This window comes from Alligator mississippiensis, chromosome 1 (genome assembly GCF_030867095.1).
Source record: "Alligator mississippiensis isolate rAllMis1 chromosome 1, rAllMis1, whole genome shotgun sequence".
In the NCBI taxonomy this organism is placed as follows: Eukaryota; Metazoa; Chordata; order Crocodylia; family Alligatoridae; genus Alligator; species Alligator mississippiensis.
The window spans coordinates 113,901,606-113,925,636 of NC_081824.1; the positions used below are offsets into that span (position 1 = coordinate 113,901,606).

The 24,031-nt window shown below is 44.8% G+C and overlaps 1 protein-coding gene across 6 annotated transcripts in view; it reads left to right on the top strand.

The window, feature by feature from the left end:
- Positions 1-10,592: 10,592 nt before the first annotated feature.
- Positions 10,593-24,031, top strand: part of AKAP7 (A-kinase anchoring protein 7) — a 133,541-nt gene continuing 120,102 nt past the window's right edge. Inside the window, exons 1-5 of one of the 6 annotated variants that reach the window (XM_059713066.1) lie at positions 10,594-10,775; positions 12,840-12,926; positions 17,464-17,616; positions 18,023-18,165; positions 22,271-22,407. In XM_059713066.1, coding sequence (XP_059569049.1) covers positions 17,478-17,616; positions 18,023-18,165; positions 22,271-22,407 — 419 coding nt within the window. In that variant the 5' untranslated portion in view covers positions 10,594-10,775; positions 12,840-12,926; positions 17,464-17,477. Of the gene's footprint in view, positions 10,776-12,839; positions 12,927-12,955; positions 17,316-17,463; positions 17,617-18,022; positions 18,166-22,270; positions 22,408-24,031 lie in introns of those variants that run through there. The other 5 variants (XM_059713058.1, XM_014611050.3, XM_019479605.2 and 2 more) reach the window with 5 other exon arrangements.

Genomic DNA, 24,031 nt, shown 5'->3' on the forward strand with positions numbered 1-24,031 from the left:
TGTGTCAGCCAAACTCATGAAGCTGAATCTTGTTAGGGAAGGGAGTTTCCTAGTTAATGTATAACCCAGCTAGCTGCCCACAGGATACCTATTGGGAGGGCTATTGGGGTTAGGATAAGACAATCTTGCTTGCTCCTTTGATTTAATTTGTTTTTATTTGGAGAGAGGGAAGCAAGAGGACCCACAAATCTTGTATTCAAATGAATGCCAGTAAGCCCCACTGTCCTCTTATTTTAATAGAAGTAGCTTTTGAACAGGTCAGGACAGAGGTGGTGGGTCCCATAAAAGAGCTCCTCATGATATCCCTATGATATGTCCTTGAGATTGATTATTATGCTTGTTATTCCAAAGCAACTTCCTCTAGTCAACTAAGACTGAGACCAAAGCAACTGAAGCCTTTGAGTTCTTCACAAGGATAGTCCTAAATCATGAGATTCTAACAGAACAAGGGAGACCTTTTATTCTTCTTCCAGGGACTGAAACAGGTTTGTACTTTATTGTCCACTATGATCCTGAGTAATATTCACAAAATGAGAGATCAGTTAAACATCTCAGTGGGTGCATCTACATGAGATGCTTAATGCACAGTAGCCTAATAACACCGCAGGGTAGCGTACCGGGGAAAAACCATGCTAATATGCTACTGTGCGGTAGTATTAGGCTACTGAGCAGTAATCATTACTAAAAACCTGTGGGCTGGTGCTACTGCAGAGTAGCGCAAGTTACTGCACATTTAGTTAGTACTTCATTAAGCAAGTACTAAATTAATTGTGCAGTGAATACTGTGCATTAATGAATGTGTAGACATGCTCAGTAGGAGTGGAGTCCCTCAGGGCTCAGATCTGGGGCCGGTGCTGTTCAACATCATCATCAGTGATCTGGATGACGGGGTAGGAAGCACCCTGTCCCAATTCGCGGATGACACAAAATTGTGTGGTGCAGCTAACACCTTGGAGAGGAGGAACCAGATTGAGGCTGACCTAGACAGGCTGAGTGGGCAGAGAGTAACAGGATGCAATTTAATAAGGACAAGTGCAAGGTGCTGCATCTAGGGGGGAAGAACTGCCATCATACCTAAAGGCTGGGAGGCGACCTTGTCAGCTCCACTGAGTCAGAACAAGATCTTGGAGTCACTGTTGACTCTGGGATGAACATGAGTTGTCAATGTGATGAAGCAGTTGTCAGAGCCAATCGCACCTTGTTGTGCATCTGTAGGTGCTTCACAAACAGGTCCAGGGAAGTGATTCTCCCCTTCCATGCAGCACTGGTCAGACCGCAGCTGGAGTACTATGTCCAGTTCTGGATGCCACGGTTCAAGCGGGATGCGGACAACCTGGAGAGGGTCCAAAGAAGAGCCACTTGTCTGATTAGAGCCCTGGAGGGAAGGCCCTATGAGGAAAAGCTAAGGGACCTTAACCTCTTCAGCCTCTCCAAGAGAAGGCTGAGAGGGGACCTTGTGGTGGCATACAAATTCATAAGGGGAGAGCAACATGAAGTAGGCGATGATCTGTTCACCAGGGCACCCCCTGGAATGACAAGGAACAATGACCATAAGCTACTAGAGAGAAGGTTTAGGCTGGACATTAGGAAAAAGTTCTTCACTGTCAGGGTCACCAGAATGTGCAATGGGCTCCCAAGGGAGGTGGTGCTTGCCCCATCCTTGGGGGTCCTCAAGAGGAGACTGGACAGGCACCTGGCTGGGATCACATGACCCCAGGGTTGGTGTTTCTTTTCTTGCCTGTCAGGGGTACGGGGTTGGACTAGATGGCCCACTGAGGTCCCTTCTGACTCTATGAGTCTATGAATCTATCTGAATTTATAACCATTGTCCTTAAATAGAGAGGCTGAAGGCATTAAGCAGATTTGTGTAACAGAACTTCCATACAGCCAAACTAGCCCACAGGAGCATGAAAGGAAGTTACAAATTGAGAGAATGCTTGATTATCAAATGGATTGAGCTAAACACTCATGTGCTAGTCCTTAGGCCCTGGCACACATTTAAAGGTGCCATGAGCTCTGATCCCAACAATTATTTCCCCTGCCATGCCACATATGCATGGCAGGAGGTGTGATTTGGGGATCAGGTCCATATTGCACCCACTTTACTTGCCAGTACAGGAGGAGCCCAGGATCATGATGCAAGTTGAAAGCTGAGTGTCTCCAGCCTAGTGTGACCCAAGGCTGTGCCAAGGCTGGGGCTGAATATCAGCTGATTCTCACCCCCAGCACAGAGGCTGGTTTGGGATCCTTGGCTATGCTGAGGCTGATAGTCATCTGGTTATTGGCACCAGCCCTAGGGCAGCCCTAGACATGTCACACATGCAAAACAGCCATAAAAATGTTGTACATTATACATGAAACATTGTTATGGCTGCTATGCCATTTTCTGGTGCTTTTATTTGGATGCATGTGTAGCATTGTCATTTATGCTGTGATTAACACACCATTGGGGCATAAATGTAATGTGTGGAGGGACCCTTAGTCAATGCCTTCTGTCTGACCTATGCCCCACTAAACTACCTGAATTAATTTAAGGTACTAATACAAAGATCAAGTGATGGTATTCAGCATACTATCATACTTGTCCTGCAGAGTATTCCTCTAGGAGATGGTGTTAGAGATTGCTTCCACAGAAGACATCCCTACTACTTTATATAGATGGGTTTAAAACCAACTCCCCGCAGCAGCAGCAGCACTTCTATTCAGGCAGCAGAGGGAGTCACTTGACTTCATGGCTCATTATAATCTATCTTTTCAACTAGGGGTGGGTGATTATTTTGGCCTGGGGGCCACATACAGAATTTTGATGAGTTGTGGACCCAGTCAGCACCCCTGCCCCTACAACTCACCAACTCATTCTGCAGCAGCTATTAAGGGGTTAACCAGCTATAGTTAACTGGTTGTCCACCAACTGGAGATAAAAGGCTGCAGCCCAGATGGGAAATGGTGTCCCCTGGATGGGCATAAGATTGCCTAGAGGAGGCTCAGCAGCTGTTCATAGGCAAAGAGTTGAGTCAGACCTCAGCTTTGCAAGGACTGAAGAAAGAAGGGATATTGCTGGAAAGAAGGTGTGAGCAAACAAGTCTCTGGATAGGAGGGTGGCAATACCTCCAAACATGTGGTAAGCATACACAGTACTGTACTGTGTATGTCAAACAAATACAAATATCTTTACTTTAAAGAGATTAATCATCTAAATTTACCTGAGTAACTGTACAATTACTTAAACAAAACAATGGCCTTCATTTAAAAAAAAAAATCAGACTGTTAACTGAGAACAATTTATATAGCTATCCATTATGGTCACAATCCAAGTGTGTCAAAGCAAGAGACTCACAATTCCCACATAATAAACAAATATCCTTTTGTAGGACAAAATGATATGTTTTTAAATTGAACACAACCTGGGTCACACTATTTAATTTCTTTATGTTGGTAGCTATCTACAAATTGTTAAGAGTGTTAAATTGCAATATTATCAGTGAAATATACTTATTAACTGACAGAATTTCTGGCACTGTTCTTGAGAACTGGTAAGATTACAGAAAATGCCTGTCTGCTATTTTTTTTTAAGGACTATTTCCACACCTGTTTTATCTTCTGAAGTGTTATCAAATCTCTCTTTAACCAGCTTGTGTTTCCCACTGTTTATCTATGGTTGATAAATTTCCTTATCAAAATCTATGGTAGACTTCTAATTTATTAATCTACTTTATTTTCCATGCTGGCTTTTTACTGTATCTGACTAAATCCAGTGTCCTCAAGGCTTGGCTTTTGGGCCACCCATTTCCCCATCATAATTGCCCATTTGAAAGGTTAAGAATAAGAGGAGCTTCTTTTAAATAATGGGAAAACCCGAGGCTGGCTTGCTTCAACTAAACAGTGGGTCATTTACCACTATCCTGGAGCTCTCATCTTTTTACAGGTAGTAAAAGTTGTAAAATACTGGTTACTGTTTGAATTTTTCAAAAAACAGTTTCCTCTAGTCTTTAAAACAATGTTTCCCCTTTGCCGGGCCTTTCTCTTCTGAGGGAATACTGTTGAAAATAATTTAGCTCAAGGGTATTCAACCTCTGGCTTGCAGGCCAGATCTGTCCCTTGAATCTATATTATCCAGCCTACCAGGGGGTGGATCCAGGGCTCTCCAAAAATTTGGCACAGCATGGGCTCCAGGCAGCTGTAGCAGGAATGGCCTGGCAGTGGTGAGGGGGAAGGGTTGCTTTTCCTGCTGTGCTGAACAACAGCTTCGGTCCTGTGCTGCTGCTGCTAAGCCTGGATGGGCGAGTCTGGAGCAGGTGCAGGGTGCATGGGGTTGGGTACTGCAGGGCTGGGATCAGGGGCGGTGGCAGCCAGAGGGACCTGCCACCACCTAAGTTGCCTAGAAAGGTAGTTCAGCTGCAGAGCTGCCCCAGCCCCACTGCATGCCAAGGGGGCAGCAGGACGTGCCACGGGTGGGCAGTGTGGGACGGGGCAGGCCAGGTCAAGGCTGTGCTTGGGTTCCTGATGATCCACTCTGACAGGGTTGAGTCTGGAGCAGGTCCAAGGTAGGGCCGGGGCTGTGCGCTGCTGGTGGTGGTGGGGAGGCACTGCAGGGTGTGCAAGCTCCAGGCTGTTGCAGGGCAGGTGCTGACCAGCTCAGAGGGGAGTGTGCAGAGGCTCCCATGCATACCCCACCATACCCACAAACCCTCCTCCACAAACCCCACAACCACATCCTCCTCCACACACAATCACACACCCGACAAAACCCTCACGCACCCCCGCCCCTGACACGTGAACATGCACCTCTGGGGGGAGCCCCGCTCACTGTTCTGTGCACACACCTCACCATACCACACACACACATTCCCAGCCACCCTTCCCCTCCACACATCCTACAGCCCACCACAAACCCCATACTCATTTACACACACACACACATCCCCACAAACACTCCCCCACATAAATCCCGCATACCAACACACTCACATCCCCACACACCCTCCCCCGTACCCCACATATACTCACATCCACACACACACCCACAAACCCCATACCCAAGGTTCCCTCTAAGGTGCACGTGTGCGTGGCTGTGCACAACTAAAAGTGTGGCCATGCACAACCTTTTCAAGGCCTTGCACCAGGAGAGGCTGGAGCAGGAGCCTGGCACGGGCTTCGCTGGCTCCGGGGAAGTGCTCCGCTCCCCCGCATCAGGGCCGGGGAGTGGAGCACTTCGCCGGAGCTGGCGGAGCCCACGCCAGCCTCCAGCCCCAGCCTCTATCCTTGCCTTGCCTCACGTTGGGAAGGAGCCGCTGCCTGCCCCGAATGAGGCTCTGCCAGCTCCGGGACACTGCTCTGCTTCCCCACATCACCTCGGGGAGTGAGGAGGCACATGGCGTCAGGGCTGGCTCCATCTCCAGCCCCTGGTCCCCAGCTCCAGCCCCTGCCTCAGCCCCTGGCTCCTGCCCCTGGCCCCAGCCTCCAGCCACCGACCCCCAGCTTCAGCCCCCGGCTTCCAGCTCCAGCCCCTGGCCTCTGGCCCCCGGCTCCAGTCTCTGGCCTCCGGCTCCTGGCCCCAGCCCCTGGCTCCCGGCTCCTAGCTTCTGCCCCAGCCTCTGGCCCCCAGCCCTCTTCGGTAAGTGTCCCATGCTGGACTGAGGCGGCGTGCTCACTAACTGAGGCGGCGCGCTCACGGACTGCTGCTCCTTAGAGGGAACATTGGCCATACCCTCACTCCTCCACACAGGGGGGATGCATAGTGGGTGCATGCGGGTGCACATGCACCCCCTGCGTGTGATGATGCACCCCCTGCAAAAGGTGCTGCCAACACTGTCGGCAGTGCCCGTGCGCGGTCACTGCTTGCCACCCCGCAATCCCCATGATCCTCGCCACCTCATAATCACCAGGTCCATGATCACCCCTGGCCGCTGCCGCCACTGCTGGCAGCACCTGCGGGTGGTCACCAACCCATGGTCGGTGCTTGCCACCCCCACCCCCAACAGTGCTGGTGGTGTCTGTGGGAGCTTCCCACTCACTGCTGCCGGGCTCCCACCAGTGCAGCCATGCCCATCCAGCCGCCAGGGTCACACGCTGTTCATGCCTCCACGCCTCCCACCCCCACAATATACAAAAGTAAGACCTCATTTTGAACTATTATACAATCACCTCTACATAAACCACACAAATGCATGCAAATCAGGACAAAATATTTTTTAAAATAAAATTAAAATATATTATTGTCAATATTTGATTTTTAGTATATAATGTTTTATTTTCCCCATTCCAAGATGGCAACCCCCCTTCCCAAAAGGAGTACTTCTAGGGGGAAGAGGAGCAACTTTTGGTGGCAAAGGTCAGGGGTTAGGGGGTGGGACATTTGGTCCCAAGATGGCAACCTGGGGGCACTTGTCAAGGGGTGAGGCCATTCTTCTGGCTCTGGACAGCTCACCAAAACTCATTAAGTGGCCCAGCAGCCAAAATAATTGTCCCCCGCTCCGACCTAACTCTTAACTGTTTAAGCAGCCAGGGACTGAATGTCCTGTGGGCCCCACCACTGGGGGCCACAAACCCATGAGTCACATCAAGGTAAGACACAGGCTCCCTGGACTGCACACTGTATTGATACCCCCACCATTGCATGTCTGTGCAGGTCCTGGAGGATAGAGGGGGAGGCTGGAGACTTTGGCTGTTGTTGCAGCTGGAAAGATGGGGCATGGTGGCTGAGCAGGAGCCTGGGGGTCTGCTTAACCTCTTGCAGGCCACATGCAGCCCATGACCTGCCAGTTGGACAGCCCTGGGTTAACCTTAGGAAGATCAGATCATTTGGGTCTATTGTGAAAAAGAGATTGAAGTGACTTAACTCTAAAAGCAGGTACTTAGGGTCTGAAGCCTCCAAATAAATTTTATGTAGCAGAAGGGAAAATCTAGGATCATTCTAAAGACAAGGTTAGGCCTTGTCTATACTATAGGGCTTCTCCTGTTGTAATTATGGTACCCTGATGTAAATGCAGTTCTGCTGGCTTTTTAAAAGTACAAATACTTTCTTTAGGTAAGAAAATATTCCTCTTGTATCTGCTTACCACATAATGCTAGGAGGTTCATGACCCAAAGGAAACTGTGCAGTCACAGCAGAAGCATTATTGTGGGTGTGTCTACACATGCAATTAATGCCAAGCAATAAACTCTGGTGCCATGCTATTTGAATGTGCACCCAGGCCTGCAGCATATTGAGCTGGATCAGAGCAGCCCCAGCTGGCAGGGAGCCCTGGGGGTTAGCTTGCCAACCTAGGGCTGCTCCCTGCTGGCTCAACATGCTGTGGGGGGGCTGCCTGGGGCAAGAGGGTGCTCCAGTGTGGAGCCAGCTGGCATGCAGCACCCACACTGAAGCACCCTTGTGCCCCAGCCAACTGCAGCAATGTCACACACTCACACACTGCTATAGAGTGAAAAACTCCATAGCAGGATAGTACTTGTAAATACAAGTACTGTCCTGCTGCAGAGTAAATTAGTTTATTGCAGCCTAATAGGGGCTCATGTGTAGATGCATGATGTTTACTGTGGAGCTAATTAATATACTCTTCAGTAAATGTCTTGTGTAGACATGCCCTGTTAGTGGTAAGCAAGGTGGTTAACTGCATTACTTTGAAGTCAGGCAGAAGGTAGGGCAGCGTGACACCTTACAGAGAGACCGTTCAGAGATACCATGTAAGCTCATGACTCTGAATTGGCCGATCTAAAGTAGTGGTTCCTACTTTCTTTAGATGGAAGGCACCCACCCATCAGAAAAATGGCAACTCTTAGCTTTAATCTATGTCTTGACTACAGAATAACAATAGAGGAATTATTTTGTTGCAAAGAACTACAGAAGAACAAAATGTTTTTTGCACTATGAATTCCTGTTTGATATCTCAAGAGTTTATCTTGGGAATCGTGTATGCACCACACAGGACACCTAAAAGGATCTGAAGGCACCCTATTTGAGACTCACTGTAGTAAGGTGCCACCCTGTCCTGCCCTCTGCTTGCCAATGGTAAGGGGGGAGGCACAGGCATGTTGATTCTAGAAGACTGCTCAAAGGAAGATGGAAGTTGAAAGCAGGAGCATCCATTCTTTGCACCACAGTGGAGATTGTAGCTAGTTGTTGTATACAGTCCTTCTACCAGTCTGAAGGTGGGGGTGGTTGCCTTTTTTGGAAAGTTATATTGAGCTACTATACCTAAGTTTCAGTAGCCTCCTGTTTTGGGCAGTTAGGCCTGGGGAGAAGCTCTGGGGGAGTTGTAGCACAACTCCTGTTTGAATGCTGCAGTAGGTGAAAATGGTAGTGTAAGTGATGTCACTAAGATGATCCAGAAATTATGCTAAAGGCAAGGATTTCTTAGTGTGATCTCTTGTTATTGGACTAACTGTATTCCAACTCTATGGTTGGTCCCAGGGGCAGACTGGGGGGGCAGGGTGTGCTTTGATTCCTGGTCCACCCAAAGTTTAAAACCAACTGCCCGCAGCAGCAGCAGCACTTCTTCTATTCAGGCAGCAGCGGGAGTCACTTGATTTCATGGCTCATTATAATCTATCTTTTAAACTAGGGGTGGGCGATTATTTTGGCCTGGGGGCCACATACATAAATTTTGATGAGTTGTGGTGGACCCAGTCAGCACCCCTGCCCCTACAACTCACCAAAAGTCCCTATGTGGGCCATGGGCAGGCAGGGAGCTGTTTGGGAGTGGGATGAGTGGGTGAGGCCAGGACCATGGGATGGGGGTGTGGGATGGTGACAGTGTGGGACTGAGGCCCAGGGCAGAGCCATGATCTGCTCCTTGCATGCCCCAGACCTGTGTGTGTGGGGGGGAGGGTAGGTGTGTGTGGGGGGGTGCGTGCACCTGTGTGTGGTGAGGGGGAAAGCTTTTTGGGAGCTAGATCCTGGGAGCTGGCTGGTGGGCGGGGGATGAGGAAGGGCATGGGATAGATGCAGCAGAGCTTGCCTGGGCAGTATGGTCTGTGGCTGCCCTCATGGCACTCTGCATGGGGCTGAACCCTGCCCAGGGCAGCCTGCACAGTGCTCCAGACTGTGCCCACTAGTGCAGCCCTGGCCAGAGTGCACAGCTTGCTGGGGCCTGCAGCTGCCTGGGTGCAGCTTGGCTCCCCTCACCTCCAGCTGCAGCTCTTCCTCCTACACTGACTGCACTGCTCCAGGTGGGGAGGAAGCTTCAGCCAGGCAGCTCCTGCCCCAGCATGCAGGGATCCGGCTGACTTCCACCCACTCCACCCGACTGAAGCTTGCTTCCTGCTCGGGGCAGCACAGCAATAGGAGGAGCCACTGCTAGAGGCTGAGCAGCACCCATGTGGCTGTAGCCACATCTGGATTAGCCCTGTGGGAAGCTGCGCATGCTGGCCTGGCCTGGGGCTGGAGTGAAGCACAGGCTGGCCCAGTCACAGCTCAGCCCCATCTGGAGCACCACAGGGGCAGCCACAGGCTGGGTCCAATCAGTTGGCATGTTGGATCTGGCCTGCGGCCCATATTTTACCTCCCCATTCTAAATCCTTCACTCCACAGGGGTTAGTGACCCTTTATTAGCCATCTTAATAGTCCACAAAGCAAGCTACCCTTTCATCTGCAATTCTGTCATCTCTAGCTGCTCCTGGTAGTGTAGCTACTACTTCATAGCACTGTGGACGGCTTGGACTCTACCTAAAAACAGTAGCTCAGGTATGGAAACATGAATTCAGGAGAACATTAACTCAGGCATGGAAATAACGTTCAGTTGAAGCACCAGATGCACCATCAAGATGCTCATAAAGGCTTGATTTTGTTTTATGGCTCTGAGATACTTTTAATTCTTAATGACTACAAGACTAAAGAAACAACATCTTCTGATTATTTCCGCTGAGCTTTTTAATATATAATATGTGACACAGCAAATGAATGCACGTCAGTGAAGTTAGGTTTGTTTTTGCTTTCATCTTAACCTGGAATAATACAGCCCCAGGCCCCTAGGATATCAATAACACTTCTAGCTTCTTCCCCTTACCTGGGGAAAAAAGTGTTGTGTTGTGCTTATATGTGACAATACACCACACCATCTGCCCATCTCCCTCAACCCCCTTTTGCCCCATTTCAAAATCCGAGATTCCCCGAAGCAGGAACGGACCCAATACAAGATTTCACCCCAAGGCATCCTGGCCACCCTGTACCCCAAAATAAAAGTGAACTCCTTGCCCTAACCGCCTATTTGGAAATGCCTTTTCTTTTTTTAAGCCACCCCATCAAACCCAAACCTGGCACTGTAGAGGCAGAGGTGGCCAACAGGCAACCTGGGTGGCAGCCTGCTATGGGTCAGGAGCCAGAGAGGGGTGGGGGCAGGGAGTAAAAAGCTGAGCAGCAGACTGGGCAGGCAGCAGAGACAGCAGGCAGCAGGAAGTGGAGCAGTGGATCACACTGGGAAGGGAAAGCAGAACAGCATACTGGGCAGGCAGCATGTCAGGACAGGGACACCAGATCACTAAACGCACCCCGGGGTGAAAGGCGCGGAAGCCGGTCCCGGGTGCGGGGCGGCCCTTCTGGCCCCTGTGCCGCGCCGTAGCGGAGCTGGGCGGGGTGGGGCGGGACATGCTGCTGCCGCTGCGGCTGTTCCTGGCGCGACGGGGGGCGCTGCTCCGGCTCTTCCCGCTCTGGGCCCCGGGCCCGCGGGCGCCGCCGTGCAGTGGGGGTGGGGCGCTGCGGGAGGCCGGCCGCGTGCTGGGCCCGGCCCGAGCCATGGCGCTGCCGCGGGAGGAGCCACCTTCGCCGCCGCCGTCGCAGGGTGAGGAGAGGAGAGGGTGGGGAGGGTAACTCCCAAGGCGCATGCGCAGGCGGAGGGGCGGAGCCCCATGACATCACCGCCCTAGGGGGCTGGAGGGAAGGCTCCGCCCCCGGGTCCCACCGCCGCATATCGGAGGCTGTTCTGCCTGGAGACCGCACGTGGGCGTGTCTCCCGGTCTGTCTGCTCGGCTCGTCTGCCACCGTAGAGATCGGTCTGGCTGTGCCTGCCCTGCCCACCCCCGATCTGCCCAAGTGTCTGTCTGTCTGTCTGTCGCCTACCCGACTACAGAGCAATGTCTCTGCCTACCAGAGAGTCCGTGTGGATCTAGCAAACGAGAGCTGTAGCGATCCAGCTGCTGACCCACCTGCCTGCCAGACTATCCATCGAGCGGTCTGTCTGTCCATCTGCTTTATCTGCCTGCCAAAGTATAGCTCGGCCTGTCTGTCTGTCAACCGAAATATGTTTGTATGTGTCTGGTGATCTGTCTGTCTACTGATCTACCTATCTACCAACCAAAGTGTCCTCTGACCTACCTACCATCCAGCCCAAGTGCTGCTTCGTCAATTAGTTGTTCTGTCTGTCTGCCATCTGCCAAAGTATAGATCAGCCTGTCTGTCTACCAAAGCACCGCTGTCCCTGTTTACCAAAGTATAGTTATATTTATCTAATAAGCCTGCCTACCAATCAAAGTATAGATCTGCCTACCTACATACCTGCATATCTAAGTCTGTCTAAATATAGAGCTATCTGTCTATCTACCTACCGAAGTATGGGTATAACTATCTATCAAAAGATCGATCAATGGATCAATCTACCGACTAAAGTATAGATATGTCCATATGAGTGTATGTGTATGTGTGTGTATTTTAACTGTTACTTTATGAAATCAAATTGTGGCAATACTAAAAGTGTGTGTCTATATCAGACACTTTTAGTATTGTCACAATTTGATTTCATAAAGTAACAGTTAAAAGAGAGAGAGAAAACTTTGTTATGATCTGCCCTTGCCAGTAATGCCTTAATGCCTAAAGTGAAGTTAATGCTTAAATAATAAAAAGTTCTACCACTGGCTATGAGAACTGATGTGGGATCCAGGCCCCCAAGTAGTAGGAAAGGAGATGACAAGCACTTGAAAAGTAGAAGAGTTGTGATTAGCTAAAGCAGTGGTGCTCAATCTACTTTGGTTAGTAGATACCGAAGTGGTTATAGCTATATATGTGTATGTATATGTATATGGTTAGAGCTATAGCTATAACCACTTTGGTATCTACTAACCAAAGTAGGTGCAGATCTTTCTCTCTCTAAAAAAGAGAGATACTGAAGTAGACATAAGTATAGGCATAGATATAGATCTATACCATACTTACCCAGATCCAAGACAATCCTGAATTTAAGACAGTCCTCCACCAATAATTAGATTCTAGACATAGAAAATGTGTTACTTTGTTATAATTTTTCCATGTATAGAATCTTATTAGTGGAGCGTCATCTTAATTTTGTCCTCAGCACCACTGCAGTGGGCAAAGCAGTCAGGCGGTGGCAGATGGTAAGTGGGGACCAGGGTGTATAGAGCCAGCGGGGGCAGACAGCAGCCATGGCTGTGGTCCCAACAGAGAATCACAGCAGCTGCCTAGCCCCGGTGTCCTGCCCCCTTGTAATGGGTTCCAAGACAAGGGCCTTTCCCCCCTTCTCCCATATTAAATGGTATGGGGGGAACCTTGTCTTCGAATCAAATAAATACAGTAGGTGTAGATATAGATTAGTATATAAGGTTAGTCTATAAGGTGCAAATCTATCTTGCCTTCTATTTGACTTCAGACTAACACATTAAACTACGTGGTCTCTTGCCCCATCCTTATTAACAAATTGAGGTCTGGGTGAGCGGAGGGAACTGAATAACTAACTCCTGCCTGTTTTAAGTCTGCCTTACCTCTCCAGAAACACTTTTATTCTCATAAATTTTGTGTCAGATATGATTATGATAGATTATAAAACATATTGTTTTATCATTAAGGAATTAATTGCATTTTTATGTCCTTGATTTTTGGTTTGTGCTGCCATCAGGTTTTTGATTTGTGCTGCCATTTGGTTTGTGTCACCATTGTGTCAAACAAAGGAGGACTAAGGAGGTCTAGCCTACTTGATGACAAGGTACAGGTATTTTTGGGCAGTGTCTGTACATGAGTTTTCAAAGCAGTAAACTTGTTTCCTAAACTTGGAATACTCTGTCAAAGGACATTATCATTACCACTGTACTGATTCTTTCCATTACTAGCTTCCCTGTGATAACTGAAAGAGATTTGAAGAATGCAAAACCCATTTCCATTAATAAAAATATGGGAGCATTTTAAATATAATGTAAATGTGTGTTAACATTTTGAAGTTCTGGCTAATGCTAATTAAGAAACAGTATTTACATTACAACAGCTTTGGACAAGGCTTTCGTTTGCCAGAGTAGTGTTCCCTCTTACCTACCTATCAAACTAATTTAAAATGTCCATTTACATTGTTGCTAAATGTTAAGACTTGAAAGCAGAGATTTTTTTCTTCCCTTAACATTAATGCTTAGAATTGATTTTGTATTACTCTGCCAATTTCTTTAAGTGCTAACCAACCCATTATAATAAATGATAAGGAGGGATTTGTGTACTTGGAATTCAACCTGTAGGATTTAGAGAAAGCCCTTGTGCTTGCGGACAAGCCAACTGCTTATTTATTGAAAAGGCACTTTGTCAAGAGTCCTGTTCCTCTGCTCTGACCGGCTCTTATTGTGACAGGCAGAATTTTTCAAAGTGGCATTTGTCTCTCAATACACTTCTTATTCGATGGAGCAAAGGGAGGACATAACATAGGGTTCACAGACATACATACAGCCCTTAGTATTAGGACTGACTATATGTGGGCAGATCTCTTGTGTCTACGTGGAGCCACATTGATTTCAGAGGGGCCCCCACAGGCATCAGTTGCAGGACTGTGACGTAAGGAACCCAAACCAGTTACTTTTTGGTTGCTTCACTGGAAATCTACGTAGGATTCACATTTTAACAGTCAGTATTGTGGAACTGGAGTGAGTGAAAATGTTTTAAACTAAGATGAAACTTAAAGCCTGCATATGTTGACAGTCTTTCCACAGTAGCATGGTGGTGGTGCTACTTATATGAGACTAATATTTCTTAATTACCTAAAGTCTGGCACCTAATCTAGGGTTACAGGTGAAAAATGGAGGGCTACAACAGGAAAAGACAGGGTTATAAGAACTTAATGGGAAACTTAAGAACTTAATGAGAAAAAACAAAAATATCGAACAACATAAAACCCAGAGAACTCTCATTATTTTTTCCAGTTACACAAAAACATAATTTTTGCTTATATTTCTGTAAATGAGAAATTGGGTGCAGAAGTCTTCTGTTATTACAAAAGTTTATGAAAGATAAGGAGAAAAGTATAACAGGGCATGTGCACATACATGTGAACCGGATCCTAGAGCCCTTACCTTGCACCCTTGAGGAAATTCCTTTCTCTAAAAGTACTTCAAATTATAGCATCTGCAAGTAAAGTATAATCAGCATTGTATTTATTGCTTCCAGAAAACTAGAACTGCACTTATCCTATTATGTCCCATTATCCTATTATTTTTGGTAACCTGTCTCTGCTTGTTTGTCTCCTTCACTAGTATCTCATCCTTTCGACTTTAGCCTCTTTGAGGCAGGGACTGTTTTATGTCAGTTTGTATATCCCCTGGCATAATGGGGACCTAGTTGTGGGGGCCTCAGATCATTACCTCAGTTTAAAAGCTGAAAAAATAAATATCGTTCTGTTGTTACAAATGATTCAACTACATGAATTCTTTCTAGTCATTTAGCCACCAGTTGAACAACTGAACCAGCTTGTGCAAAACCTTAGGCATCAGATCACTACTCTGTGATTTACCCTCTCCCCCCTTGTGCTGAAGCCAATTAGCACTTAATCAGGTTTCTTTATCTTGCGTAGCACAAGAGATGAAGTATCCAAGAAACCGTCTACAGGGTACTAATAACCCAGATTGGGTTTGTTATGCTACTTGTGTAACATCAGTAGTTGCTTTGCATGCCACAGGAACATAATATGCACGTTGCTGCCAAATTTTCCCCTAGGGCTATCTTTGGAATATCTACACTTCTCACTAGTAGATCTTTGAACACATGGATGTTGGGTAATGAGGTGTCCTGTGATAAACTGCAATTGTGACATAAGAGTTTTTTCAGAACCCTAACACCGCTGTAGTGTGGTGCTAGCCCAGGAGAATACAGTTGGATGCTTGGTTGTGTAACATTTGTTACCTTACTGAGCAATGGGAAAGGTGATTTCAGCTTTTCACTTGTTGAGCAGATTTAATTTGATATGGAAAATGTTAGCGTGAAATATGTGAGTCAGAAGCAAACAGGAAAAGTGACATTTGTATGACTTAATTAGTAAGTTTGGAAAGAGCCCCCCTCTAATCATTGGTAGAACTGGTCCTTTCATTATCCTTCTGCCTTGGTATCTTGTCACCTGTACTTCACAGTGATATTTGGAAACAGAGATTGGCATTTTTAAATTGAAAAAAGCAAGTGGATTGTGATTTATGCTGGCTTCATACAGCTTTCAGACCTGTCATTTATATTTGTGTGTATTCATTTTTTAGGAAATTTAAACTTTTCATGTTTCTTATTATGTCTGAATGTCTTGTTGACATCAGAGAAACCTGCCAGATAACACCTTTTACATCTGATATTAATGGATCCTCAAGTTTGTCATATATTTCCACACAATGAGTGAAATGTCACACATTTTAGAAGGAGACCCTTTCTGCACAGACTACTTAGCAGCCCAGGGGAAAGTGCACTGAAGTACAAGTCAAATGCCTAGGAGTCCTAATCCCCTACTGTTCTTAATATTTTAGAGTGCTTCGCAAACCCTATTAACCAAGGACTCAAGATGTCTGTCGTAGGAGAGGCAACTATCATTTATCTATTTAGAGAAAAGATAATTGAGAGTATGGACAGCTCTACAGGAAAAATGAAGATAGAACGTAGTTTGCTGATATGTCAGGTTGGCACACTGCCTTTCAAATGTCACGGACCAATTTATGTGCCAACACAGCATGACCAGCAAGGTTCTAGTGCCTAGACCATAAATATAGGCATAGGAGTTAACTGCTGTCTCCTTCCAACTGTGCATTGTTCTTTAGCTCAGATAGGAGAAACTTATGCTTTTAGAATGAGAGGTTACAGATTCAGTCATTGCTGGTGGATTATTACACTCGATTATGCTGTCTCTAACCAGCTAATCATAATTTCTTCCCAGACATAGGAAGAGAATCTTGATACAGTGTGGTTCACAAATATTTATGTAATTCATGGTGTCTTCTCTTTATGGGCTGTTCCTGCTAACAGACAACCTTGCAGTTATTAGAGGTCAGTTTTGTACGTTAGAAGAGCGTGGGCTGAAACCTTGCTCATGACTCTCAGGACAGAAAACTGTATGAAGTATATACAGATTCAGTCTAGGTAGGGATTTTAAATATTTTACTCATCCCATAATGGATGTTTTGTGGCTCCTGTATGAATTGAGTTTGCTTAGAGTTTGAGTTAAAAGCTAGTTGATAGCTAATTAATATGTGAGATAGGACACTCAGAACAGCCCAAACTTCACAACTGTGTTCAAGAATACATACATTTTCTGTTTTCTGTTGAAATAATATAGTAAACATATAACCTTCTCATAGCAATGCTTAAATACCACAAATAAACAAACCATATCTTGCTGGTAACATGAGGAAAGCACAATTATAGAAAGGTTACCCCACTGTTATTTGGAAACTTTAACTGTTCTCTTCCTAAGTGAGATATATTTGGACAACCTCAACATTTGGACTCGCTAGAATTCACAGCAAGTCTCGATCACTCAAATACTTGTGTCCTTAATGTTATTAACAAAAGTAGCTCCATGGTATTACAAAGTAACTTCAAGAGAGGACTTTTAAGTGGGAATTTTACAGAGGAGCTTAAAAGGTAAACACCCCCAGCTCTGCTTCCCTGCTCTCTAGAGAGCTGTTTCCTGGAAGAGTGAGACAGACCACAAAGCTGGAGAAATATTCCCCAAAGCAGTGAGGATGTTCTTGGCAGAGGATACAGCCATCTCCTCAGAACACCTCACAACACACTAGGTCATAGTGAGACCTATCTGAGTCCTTTCCTCTTCCCTGGGAGCTCCAGGGAGGGTTTACTGTGGCTTGCAGAAAGAAATTCAACAGTTAATGGAGAAATGCTTAGTATCACTGTCTTTATCTACATAGGATGCAAAGTGATGTTTAAAAATGCAGTAGTCTATCCCAAAGCTGTGGCTAGTGCATCACCAACAATAATTTTTGTCTCTTGCATGAATTTTTAAATTCATGTTATACAGTGAATCTGATTGCTTTTCCTTAGGACTGGACAAGATGATTAGGAGCCAGCATATGTGAATAAAAATGGATCAATGTGCTTCCTGAGTCCTGCGTATGAGAAGACGTGGATTGAGGTGCATTTACTAAAATACTGAAACAGGAAAAACGCAACACATGGGAAAAAGCAATTGCTACACAGAGTAATATATACTGCATACATTGGCTACTTAATTGTATGTACTGAAGTCTAAGACCAAACATATTATTTTAAATGTATTCCAGATGAGTTGGAAAACATGCAAAAAATACAAGTTATTGAAAAGAAAAAGAAGAAAATGAAGCAGAAAAGAAAAACACATGCTGCTCCCAAATCCATAGACAGTTTGATGGTGGATATGCCATTTGCCAATACAGATATCGGAGATGACTCCGGTAGTAAGTATATTTAAATAAAACAGGTTTAAAATACATGTATGGTCCATGGTCCTATGAATTGTCCCTTGCAGGCAGAGTGCTCAGCCTGAGCATAGTCTTATTAAAGCCATGTGGGCTGATTTGGCAGACTCACCAACATTAGGACTCAGTTCTGCAAACATTCAAGCATGTTAAAAACTTGCCATTCCATAGCCTAATAGAACTTTTCTATTTATAATCATTATAATCCTATGTACTTATATGTGAAAATGCAGCGAGCTTGCGATATGGTAATGCAATATAAATCCTTTCACCCCTTAAGTTGTTGGCTCAAGTCCCACTTCCGTTGGCACAATATTACTTTTTGTGTGTATTTTTTGTCTTAATCTCTCTGCAGAGGATAACTGTTCTGCTTTGTTTCCCCTAGTTACTAGTGCCTCTGAAAAAAATATAAAAAAAAAGAGAAAGAGAAATACTGGAAGAGAGAAAGAAGACAGCAAGACAATGAAGAAAAACAAAAAGCAAAGCCAGCCAAATTACTTCATATCCCTTCCAATTACAAACCCAAAGGTGGTATTTTATTTTTATTGTTCACTTTTTGCCTTCAACAGGAGGTTTGTGTTAATGAGAAAAGCAATATTTAGTCATAAGAAAGACAAATTACACTGGTAACTTAAGAACAATGCTGTTGGAAATATATTTTACCTACCATTGTTACAAATAATAAGATCATTTTAACTAAAGGAAATTAGAAAAAATATTTCTCTGTTTATGCAGTTTGTTAGCTTTGTGCGCTTTAATAGTATTTTTATGTAGACAGTTTCAGTATGGCATTTGTGTATGTGTGTCATTCATACAGTTACACAGAAAAAACATGAGAAAGTAGGCAAGTGTGAAAATATATCTATAATTATTATTATTTCAGAGACAGGTATATATAAAACTAACAAATCTTTTTTTAGATTGATTTGATTTACTATGTTCACTGATCACTATATAGTATGTGATCAGTCTGCTTTAGACTGTAGAATCTTTAAGAATTGCTTTTATGTAAAAATGTAAACTAAGTAAGTAAAGAAGTATTTCAGGATTATTATTGGTTAAAAAGTTTACTTTTAAGGATCCTATGTGGGGTTTTTTTAACATATCCTTACTAATTCTTTCCCACGGTGTCCAAAGCGTACTGACTAAGTTTGCCAATGACACTAAACTTTGGGGCATAGCATCCACACCTGAGGACAGGCTAGTGATCCAGGCTGACTTGGATAAGCTCAGTAAATGGGTGGACACAAACCTGATGACGTTCAATACTGATAAATGCAAGGTACTCCACCTCGGTGAAAAAACCCCACAGCATACTTATAGGCTCAGCAGTACTACACTTGCTAGCAACACTGCTGAAAGAGACTTGGGGATCATGATTGACAACAAGATGAACATGAGCCACCAATGCGATGCCGCAGCTGGTAAAGCAAACAAAACCCTGGCTTGCATCTATAGATGTTTCTCAAGTAAGTCTCAGGATGTCATCCTCCTGCTGTACTCGGCCTTGGTGAGGCCGAAGCTGGAGTGTTGCATCCAATTCTGGGCTCAGCAATTCAAAAAGAATGTCAAGAAGCTTGAGAGAGTCCAGAGGAGAGCTATGTGCATGATCAGAGGGCAAGAGAATAGGCTTTATGAAGAGAGGCTGAGAGCCATGGGACTCTTCAGCTTGGAAAAGTGTAGGCCCAGGGGGGACCTGGTGGCTGCCTATAAGTACACAAGGGGTGTTCATCAGGACCTGGGAGAACATCTGTTCACAAGAGCGCCCCAAGTAAAAACAAGGACCAATGGTCATAAATTGCTACAAGACCGTTTTCGGCTGGACGTAAGAAAAAATGTCTTTACTGTGTGAGCCCCCAAGACCTAGAATAGACTTATGTGGTGCAGGCACCTACTCTGGACTTATTCAAGAAACACTTGGATACTTATCTTGCTGGGGTCCTTTGACTCTAGCTGTCTTCCTGTCCCTGGGGCAGCGGGCTGGACTTGATGATCTTTGAGGTCCCTTCCAGCCCTAACGTCTATGAAATCTATGAAAGGCTGTTGAGATGCTGCAAAATGTACCCTGTGCATATGATTTAGTTATCTGTGTTGCATATTTGCAGCATGGAGCCAAGTTTGGATACCGCAAAATCCCTGTATCAGAAAACACACGGAAGAAAAGTGGGGTGGCACACATGGCAGCAGTGTGTGCTGCCCGAAACCGGAGCCTGGCTGGCCAGAGCCACACTCTGGCTGCTGGTCATGCTCTGCGCTCAGATCACTGCCACTGGAGCCCTGGGAGGCCCCCAGATCCTGCCTCCCCTACCCTATTTGGAGCATTTTTCCCCATGCTAACCCCACATGCAGGGGTGTGCACCAGGGCAAAAAACAGCTGCATGAATTTGTGCCGCTGCTTTTTTCCCCTGCAGCAACTGCATTCCCCTGCTCATGGGGACGTGGCCTGGGAGAACCAGTGATGAAATCTGTTCATCTAATTAGCATTTACAGACTTGAGAATCAATTAAACTGTAAATAGTACCTGCTATCTCCAAGAAACATGTTGATTTTGAGATACTGTTAGAATCATATATGGTGTAAATGGTTTCAAGACATTCTTTTGGTTTTTTAAAGAAACTCTGTCTTAGGGAGTAGAGAGGCATTCAGTTCCAGCAGTGCAAATTTCTGTGCTCTCTACTCTCTCACAGAAATCCTGAAGTTTATGAGACGTTTCTGAGGAAGTCTGAATACTGTCTGAAAATGAGTATAAGAAGATCAATCCAGGCATAAAATTTTAATTGAAATCTTCTACTCATAGACCAACAGTACATATAGGAAGGAGGATTTTAGCATTTCCTTATATTAAATTCCAGATCAGTGTGAAAGAGATTATTTACATTATCCTATTTTGTAATCTCTTTTTTCCTCTTTTCACCCCTCAGGGTTTAACAATTGTAAGAATAATACAGTGGGTTGCATAATCTGATACCTAGGAAATGAGAAAAAGTGCCCTAATGCTCCTGACAGTTTTCTTTTTGTTAGAGTAGAAAGATCTCATAACTCTGCAGACTTTTTCACGCACACTGTCAATTGGTATTCAGATTTCATTAATCATTGACACAGATAGGGTGACAGCTATGCAGAATCTTTAGAGTATTTGCAACAAATTTCTTTATTTCACTCTGAGACTTAACTTTTGTTTGTACTTATATTGGATATTGGCTTAATACTGGAAATGGGAGGCTCTGGTTTGATTTTATATGGGTAACTTTGGTCAGAATTCAGACTAATAGATTTGTCTTCAAAGGCAGAGAGGAGCTGCTATGTCATTTGGCAATGGATAAAGAACTTCCTTTTGTGAGAAATAAGTTTTGTCACTCTGAGGTGTTGGAGACAAAAGTACAAACTTTTCTTCATTCATATTTTACTTATGTCCTAATGTTTATAATAAAAAAACCCTGCAGTTCGGGTACTAATTTGTAGTGGGTGATTTCTCAGGAAGCATTTAAAGGGTAATCTACTTGTGAGATGTTTCTCTTGCTGTTATTTTAGTTGTGTTTTGAATCTTTGGCAAAAAAATGAAATGCCCCATTAATGTTGACGTCATACTGCACGTTATATTTCATTTAGTTTACAAAAATTGTTAAAAATATAATTGTAATATTGTAAATGAGTGTATATAACGAAATTCCTTAACACATTTGAAGAGAATAAAACAGTTCTGCATTTCTTTTCAGTAGGTGTGTCTGTATAAGACATTTACTGTGGAGCTGACTAATTAGCTCTGGAGTAAAATGTCATGGTCTACAGTCTACATATGCTATTGGGCCACAGTAAATTACATAATGCTGCTGTAGGATACTACTGCCCAACACAAATACTATCCTACAGTGCTGTTATTTAGTTTGCCACAACGCATGTGTAGACAGTAACTGAGGCTGGCTGGGGCACGAGGGTGCTATATTGTGGGGCAGCCAGCCCCTCTGAAGCATGTTGAGCTGGGTTGGAGCAGCCCTGGGCCGGCAGACTGACTCCCTGAACCCCTTGCCAGCCAGGGCTGCTCTGCCCTGGCTCAACGTGCTGTGGTCCTGGGTGCATGCTAAAGGGCATGCTTGGGAGCAATAAACTCCGGCGCAAACTGTGCTGGAGTCAGTAACATTGCCCAGTCAGATGTGCCCAGTCAGTATCATTGGGAATTTTATCTCAGATGGTCCAGCAAATTATTTGCTGAACAGTCTTTTGTGTGAAACATCCAGTATCTTTTAAAAAGTTTTTCCTTGTTGCAGAATATCATACACTGCTGCAGCATGAGGTTTATTGTAAACGAGTGGGGGAAACTGTTTGTAGAAGCACCTAAGTTTGAATAGCGGCAGTATAAAGGTGAGCAAGAGCAGTGTAACTTAAGCTAGTCCAGGTACTATCATGCTTTTGCTGTGGACACTACTGACTACAGGAATTCCTTTCATCCACTGATAACACCATTAATTCATAATGATTTAAAAGTTACTCGGGCAAATTAATATAACTTCATCCAGGAGATGACAAAGCTCGTGTCTGCTTGAACAGTTTTTTATGTAACATATATTACCTTGCATCCTTATGCTGTAGGATATAACTGGCTAATTTTTACTTTTGTGATTTTTTTTTCTCTCAGATTATTGGAGGTATTCAGGCTCTCCAAGACATAATAGTACAAAAGGATCACAGGCTTTCTAAAGCAATGGTTCGTTATAGTTCCTTGCATATCACCCTGTTAGTGATGCATTTATCCAGTGAAGAAGAAGTTGGCATGTAAGTGGTTTGCTTTAACTTAATATACATTACTTCTCTGGTTGTAGAGAAGTTCAGCAATGAGACTAGAAATAATAATGTGGTGCATGGTATTTTTTGATCATTATAACAGTTTAATAACTAAGTGGCCTAATATGTATTGTTAACATCAGTAAAGTGATAATCTAAATTATTGATAATTTTTATAACTTGTGTCAACATGGCATAAATTCCAGATTTTTCCCTTAGGTCAGTCATCAACATTAACCAGCCATTCTCAGCTGCTTTAGCAGGTCTTAAGGAGAGAGGTGTTATCTCAGGTAGTTAGGACCTAAAACATGTAAGAAAGCTACTGTACATCCTCAAGTTACACTTGGAAGAATATAGCTGTGAAAATTTGGTATTGTGCTTTCTGTAGCCAATCTTTTCAAGTTTTGCTGTTGTCCTGTAACAGATGAATATCTCAGTGGTCTCCAGTGGAACATTTACATGTATGCATATTATATATCAAACCTAGAGGTTTAAAAAACTTTGGTAACTGTAACAGAGTTCACTAAAAGAAGAGTGATTCCACTTGTGAAATGCTGAATGGCTTTCCTGGAGGAGAAACTGAGGACCCAACAGTGTTCCTTTGAATGAGGCCTCTTTGTGGGTATGCATGAACTCTTTTTGATTTAGCAAAATTCACAGGGCATACCACAGCTCTGCTCTTCCTTGTGCTCCATGCTGAGGACAGTACATATGTTCTGCTCTGCAATTAGTTATAACCATTGTCAGTTTGAAATGGAGCACTGTGAGTTTGAGATTAGAGGCCTACACCCACTTGAACTGTTTCCCAGGCTGGTTTCTATTTCCTTTTTTCTCTCTCTTCTTTTCAAAAACTTTTTATATTCTTTTTCATCTTCGTGCCTTACTGCCTCCTTCCGCTTATTTTTTTTTATCTGTGCCAAATGGTGCTGCCTTTGAAGGCTAGAGAGTACCATACCCTTTCTTCAGTTTCTTTCCCTCTTTACTTTTGTTTAAGAGAGGACAGAATCTCATGGCTTCTCTATAACACCAAGATTCTGGTGACAGCACTGTGTTTGCATTCAGTGAGTGCGTCTACATGTGCTAAGCTATTGTGCAGTAAAATAAGGCTTAGTATGCTTTCCATTGAAGCATGTCTACATGTGCATCTGTCAGGAGCACATTTTCTTCTGACTAGAGCAGTTTTGTACAGGGCTACTCCTGCCCTGCTTTGTCCCCTTACAGCAGCCAGGGAGAGCTCCAGGCTCCCCCAGGTGCCAGCCCCATGGGTCAGGCCTGGGCTCCAGGAGGTGGGGGGAGCTGTCCCACAGCTGGGGCATCTGCCTTCCAGCCCTGTGCCCTGATTGGTAGATTAGACTACTGCACAGTAAAGTGTCTCGTGTAGATGCTCCCAGTGAGCACTACAGGAGCCTGGGTTGCTTCAGACTCCCATCTTCCAAAGAAGTGTTCCATACTTCCCATAATGTGTCTTAGAGTAGTGCTGTGAGACCCCACATTGGGGTGCTGCAATGCAGGCGTTGTGACTAGAGCCAAGTACAACTGTTCAACATACTTGCTGCACAGCCAGAGACATGGAGAGCTAAATTACTTTTGACAAGTTTGTTTTCAGCAGGGTACA